The sequence below is a fragment of the Pteropus medius genome, unplaced genomic scaffold (assembly GCF_902729225.1).
Source record: "Pteropus medius unplaced genomic scaffold, Ma_sr-lr_union100, whole genome shotgun sequence".
NCBI lineage: Eukaryota > Metazoa > Chordata > Mammalia > Chiroptera > Pteropodidae > Pteropus > Pteropus medius.
In genome coordinates this window covers 13,115,208-13,121,455 of record NW_024346667.1, presented here as the reverse complement: position 1 = coordinate 13,121,455, position 6,248 = coordinate 13,115,208, and the positions used below count along the sequence as shown (strand labels likewise).

The 6,248-nt window shown below is 37.6% G+C and overlaps 1 protein-coding gene across 1 annotated transcript; it reads left to right on the top strand.

Annotated features, from left to right (window-relative positions):
• The first annotated feature begins 620 nt into the window (after positions 1–620).
• Positions 621–2,920, top strand: DEFB134 (defensin beta 134). Its single transcript, XM_039876343.1, has 2 exons — positions 621–678; positions 2,778–2,920. The coding sequence occupies exons 1-2, from the start codon at positions 621–623 to the stop codon at positions 2,918–2,920; spliced, it is 201 nt and encodes a 66-aa protein (XP_039732277.1).
• Positions 2,921–6,248: the final 3,328 nt, after the last annotated feature.

Genomic DNA, 6,248 nt, shown 5'->3' with positions numbered 1-6,248 from the left:
AATGTCCTTGATAGAGTATTGTATAGCTTTTAAAAGTACTAGTTAAAGAGTTTATAATGACACAGAAAATACTTAGGATATCTAGCAAGTTATAAAAGCAGGATACCTAAATACAAGTATTAAGTTGACACTATGCAAAACAAAATTTTAAACAATAAACTCAGATAAATAAAACTTGCTTAAGAAACATGCAAGTTATCTCTGTGAGGTGGGGCTCAACTATAACTTTTCTTTCCCTGTAATTTTTATATATATTTTACAAATTTTCTAAAATTGGCATTTAATTTTTGTTGTAACATAAAAACCAAACAAAAATTTATTTGTTTAAAATTGAAAATGCATATGGTCCTCAGGTCTCCATTAATACTTTTGGAAAACCTAGGGATGGGGGAGCAGTGACTTGTCAAAAGCTGAAGCTGTCGAACAGGAAATGGCTGTCAGTTTTTCCCTCACATAAGCAGTGCCGACTGAGCTGCCTCAGGGGAGAGCAGTGTAGCATATCTGCCTGGAGAAGGGCATACCCCAGACCTGACAGCTCTGTACAGGACCGGGTACAGCCTTCCCTTTCTGCTCTCTGACAGTCAACGTCCAGCCCTGCCACCAAGCCTCCTTACCTAGCCATGAAGCCTCTTCTCATTGTGTTCGTCTTTCTCATCTTTTGGGACCCAGCACTGGCAGGTAAAATGGGAATCTTCCTGGGGAAGTGGGGAAGTGTCCTTTGTCTAGAAGAGAAATTCAACTAAGCAAACCTTTAAATGTCCTCCCACCATGGACCCTTTAATTTTCCAAGTGGAAAAAACATCGACGGCTTCAAAGTCAGCAAGGCCTGAGCTTGAACCTTGGCTCTCCGACTTGCTAGCTGTGTAGCTTTAGCCAAAGTCTGAGCTTCTCTGAACCTTATTTTCTTGACTTAAAAAAGGGAAATAATAATATTAACCTTGGAGTCCTGCAAGGATTAAATGAACTACGTATGGAATAAATCTGTGCATAAAACACGTACAGTACTTGGCTTATGAGCGCTATCATTATATTTTTATTAGTAATACCTTATCCTGTTTTGCCACTATTTTGTCTCTAATTCAGGGACATATCTAGGCATAATAGTCAAAACCAACAAAGTGATAACTCTTTGTTAAGATTGCTAATATACTGAAATTGCTTATGGTAAAATTACTATTTGTAGATTCCTTAGGTACATGGTGAAACAGATTTGGAACTGCTTATTCCAAGAGAATTAATGAGCTTTATGTGATACAAGAAATGTCTGATTAGATGAAATAATAGCTAGTGAGACTTGAGGAAGAACACTGACTGGCCTCATGTTCTAGCTTGACTGACTATATTCATTACCGACTTTAGAAATCTCATCTTGAATCAATCCAAATCCATATGTTATAAGGTCCTATTTAATTTCTTATCCTCCCTGAAGTATTCTCTAGGCAAATGAATCAGATTTTCAGATCATGTGACTCAACAGGCTGGATTTAAGAATTCATAGGATCCAGGCCTCTTGAAATTGTTGATGGGACCAGTTCCACTATGGCTTATGGCAATGGATTCATGGTCTCTAGACAGTCAACAAACAACTATATACACTCTACAATATTCCTTCTAGTGTCTTATACATTCCCATAGCTTATCAATTCCATAGGAATTTCTTATCTCGTGTACAGACTATTATACTTCATCTTCTTTGGCTCCATCTTGTGAGCTAAGCACCCCTGATCCCTTCTTTTTTCCTATAGGACAATTATCCTCCAGAGCATGATGACTTGGATAGGGTATGTGTTGACTCAGAATACCCACAGATGGACAAATATTGGCACTCTTGTTTTTTTAACACCCTCTTACATTTAAACATAAAGAAACATTTATATTTTGATGATTCTGTGGAGTAGCGTGTCTACAAAATTGTAAGTGCAGCTCAGATGCCTTGGCTCCAATAAGACATCCCAAATCTTCAGAATTAATTTCCTTCTCCTCCATACTCACACCATGCCATGTTGCAAATGTTTCACTGGATTTGTCATGGTTTCTCCTCTCTCACAGATATTTTGTATTTCTTCTGCTTTTGTCTAGACTGAAAATTCTTTACAATCAAGGTCTATATCATACTCCAATCTGTACCCCAAGAGTTCGGAAAGAATAATAATTAAATAATGAGTTACTGACTACAAACAGAAGTAACTTGGTTGTTTAGAATTTATTAACTAACCAATTTGGGCAAACTTCCAAGTTGCTAATTGTCTTAGTCAGCTCAGACTACTGTAACAAACTATCAGAGACTGTTTAAATAAAACTTATTTTCTTATAGTTCTGGAGGCTGGACAGTCCAAGATCAACTGCAGATCGATCCAATTTCTAATGAGCTATCTTCGTGGCTTATAGACAGCCATCTTCTTTTTCTGTCTTCCACCAACAAGGCCATCAATCCTATTAATTTAGGCCCCCAATTCTAATGCATTGAGGCCTCACTCTTAGGATCTTATTTAACTTTATTTACCTCCTAAAGTCCCTGTCTCCAAATACAGTGACACTGAAGATTAGGATTTCAACATGTGAATCGAGAGGAGAGGGAGAACAACACGACTCAATCCATAGCACTAGTTAATTCTTTTCAGTCAATCGATTCGATCAGAATCAACTGATTCAAACAGAATTGATCATTATGACCTAGTCTCCTTGGAATTCAGTGTGATAAAAATGAAAGAACTCATCATTTTGTAGTCCAAAAAAGGCCTATAAGTGAATTATCCTTCCATTCGTTTTCTTCTCAGGCTTAAATCCAATATCATCAGAAATGCACAAGAAGTGCTATGGAAATGGTATCTGCAGACTTGAGTGCTATACAAGTGAAATGTTAGTTGGCTACTGCATGTTTAAGCTGGAGTGCTGTGTCAAAGGAAACCCTGATCCCTGACCTGAGAAGCCAGTGAGTGCCAATTAACTTAAAGGTCCATGACCACCCCCCATCCTTCACACAGAGAAAGAATTTAGATTAAATTGTGACACTGTGATATGCCCACAACTGTGGGTTCTTAGCATTTTTTATAAGGCTTCAGATTCTTATAATTTTTTTTATTTTAAGAGCTGAGCTGCAGCCTTTCTAAGAACAGCTAAGCTTCTCAAGAAAACAACAGACACACAGACCAATAGGACAGAATTGAGAGCGCAGAAATAAACCCCCGTATGTATGTGCAAATAATTTTCAACAAAGGAGCCAAAAACATACAATGGAGAAAGGAAAGCCTCTTCAATAAATGGTGCTGGGAAAATTGGAAAGTCACATGCAAAAAAATGAAACTAAACTGCTATCAAAATTAACTCAAAATGGATCAAAGACCTGAATATAACACCTAAAACAATAAATGGCATAAAGGAAACATAGGTACTTAGATTTAGAGAAGATTTTATTAATTCGGCTTCAAAGGCAAGGGAAGTAAAAGTAAAAATAAATGGATGAGACTATATCAAATTAAAAAGCTTCTGCACAACAAAAGAAATCATCAACAAAACAAAGAGGCAATCATCTGAACAGGAGAAGGTATTTGACTAATATCCAAAATATACAAAGACCTCATACAACTCAACAATAAAAATAAAAATCCAATTAAAAAGTGGACAGAGATGGAGTTTCCTCAAAAAACTAAGAATTGATCTACCATATGATCCAGCAATCCCTATATTGGGTATTTATCCCAAAGATTTGAAAACCCATATCCGAAAAGATATTTGCACACCGATGTTCATAGCAGCATTATTCACAGTGGCCAGGACATGGAAGCAACTGAAGTGTCTTAGATAGATGATTGGCTAAAGAAGCTGTACATATATACAATGGAATATTACTCAGCCATGAGAAGAGATGAAATACTGCCATTTGCGACAACATGGATGGACCTCGAGATGATCATGTTAAGCAAAATAAGCCAGACAAAAAAAATTGAAAACCACATGTTATCATTTATATGTGGGATATAAACCTAAAAGCAACAAATGAACAGGACAAACAAACAGAGACTCATGGACATGGACTATAGACTAGTGGTTACCAGAGAACTATAGTAGTGGGAGGAGGGAGGAGGTAGACGGGGTAAAGAAAGTCAAATATAGGGTTTAGGGGGAGGGTGAAGTGGGTAAAGGAGATATATGGTAGCTGAAGAAAACTGGACTTTGGGTGGTAAGCACACAATTGAAAATTATGTAATTGTATTAACCAATGTTATCCCAATAAACTTAATTTAAAAAAAAAAAATGGACAGAGGACCTGAACAGACACTTCTTCCAAGAAGACATACAAATGTCCAACAGACACATAAAAAGTTGCTTAACTTCACTACCCTTCCAAACACTGTTCAGTCTTTGAGAAAATCTGGCATTGGTGTCTTTAGGGTGGAAGGTACTAAGAATGCAGTAGTGTGTCCTCCTCTCAGAGCCCAAACTGTGGAGTCATTAGGGTAGAAAGGTTAAAATAAAATGAGATTAGAGATGGCCTGGAATGGTGACTGTGGTTACTAAGTATCCAAAGTACAGAATGTATCAAGACAAGGACCAGGAAAACAATCATATTCTGAAGGGGGCAGGGAATCCTTATCTGAAGAGCACTGACTGAATCTTCTGGAACTATGGCCTCGTGACATCCCAGGTAGCCGTAGGCTTGCTTCTTATTTTAGTCTTTCACTTTAAATGTAGGCTCTCTATACACACAGATAAACTAAACTTGAAAATACCCCAGCCTATGGATTATCTGAAGAGCTTCTCTTTCCAACTGGACGAGGGGACACTGTCAGAGACGTGATCTCCAAAGCAGGGAAGAGAACCTGGGTTCTCGCTGCTGGAAGAATCAGAAACTGTCTGGAATCTGCATAAGTCTTGAATAGACAAAACTGCCCACCAGTCCAAGAAACCAAGTAAGATGGATAAACCAATACTATGCTTCAACTACCTTACTTTTCCGCAAACCAAACATTGACACTCATGGACCCTGTCAAGAAGTGAACTTGTCATTAACAATGGTAGCTACAACATGCTTTATTCTTTCGGCACAAAGCTTTCTGGAGTGATGTAAATGTCTGAGATCTTGATAAGGTTTAGATTACCTAGGTGTATGCATTTGTCAAAGCTCTTAGGATGGTACACTTAAGATCTTCACGTTTCATTGTATGTAAATTTTACTTTTAAAAATATATATAAAAAGAAACTATTGAGCTCTAATGATATCATTCTGAAGTATTTAGGGACAAGTATACTGATGTTTGTAAATTATTTTGAAATGCATCCAAAGAGTTAGATGGATTGGTGCATCTATTTTTCACATCTGTAAAATGAGTTCTTTGCGTGGAGTTGGAGGGCTGATATTGGCTTTTATCTATCGGCATAAGTTCAGTAATATGTGGAGAAAGAGACAAATGCAAGAGGGACAATTTCTGCAAAGATTCCTGGAAGAGGAGAGGGATACGGAGTCAATAGAATGGTAAGCATCTGCCTGAGTCCTGTGCAGAAAGAAATTGAAGGAAGTAGCAGTAAATGCTGTTTTTCATAAAGGACTCTGTAAGACCTCAGACCGTGAGCAGCATTGATTCGATTCTTAGGTGATGAAATAATTACAGAACAGGATCATTTACCCTATCTCAGTATGCATCAGCATAAGGCGTAGTCTTCAGCGAAGACTTCAAGGAAAGCAGCAATCCTTGAATATGGAGACATGGATATGAATAGGACAGCACCAACCACAATGGCAGCTATATAGGGAAGATCCCACTTTCCGGTTATATTTCAGTAGTAGACTCCAACACAGGGACCTAAACAAGAAAAGCCCAAAAGAGTGTTTAAGGAGGTCACAAAAGACACATCTAAGATATCTCAGCAGTAAATAAGTGATTTGAGGTAGACAAAATGAGAAAGCACAACCCAGTATAATTATAACTTCATTGCTATTCAAAAGCCTGATAAAACTCATATATCACAGAAGGCTATTAAGTTAGAAAAATTAAGCCTAGCCTATTTTAATCTACTCTATTCCACAAATACTTATGGACCAAATGAGCTTGCAACAGCAAATGTTAAAAAGGAAAACAAAGTGCCCTGTTTACTGGTTGTAATAGATAAGGAAGGAACCACCTGTAGTACTTATTCTCCCCACTTGAGCAGGACACTCTCAGGATGGACGTAGCTGATGGCAGGACTGATGTTCATGACACTGAAACAGGACTTGACTATGTATATAATCACCTTTGTCTTCTTCTTGG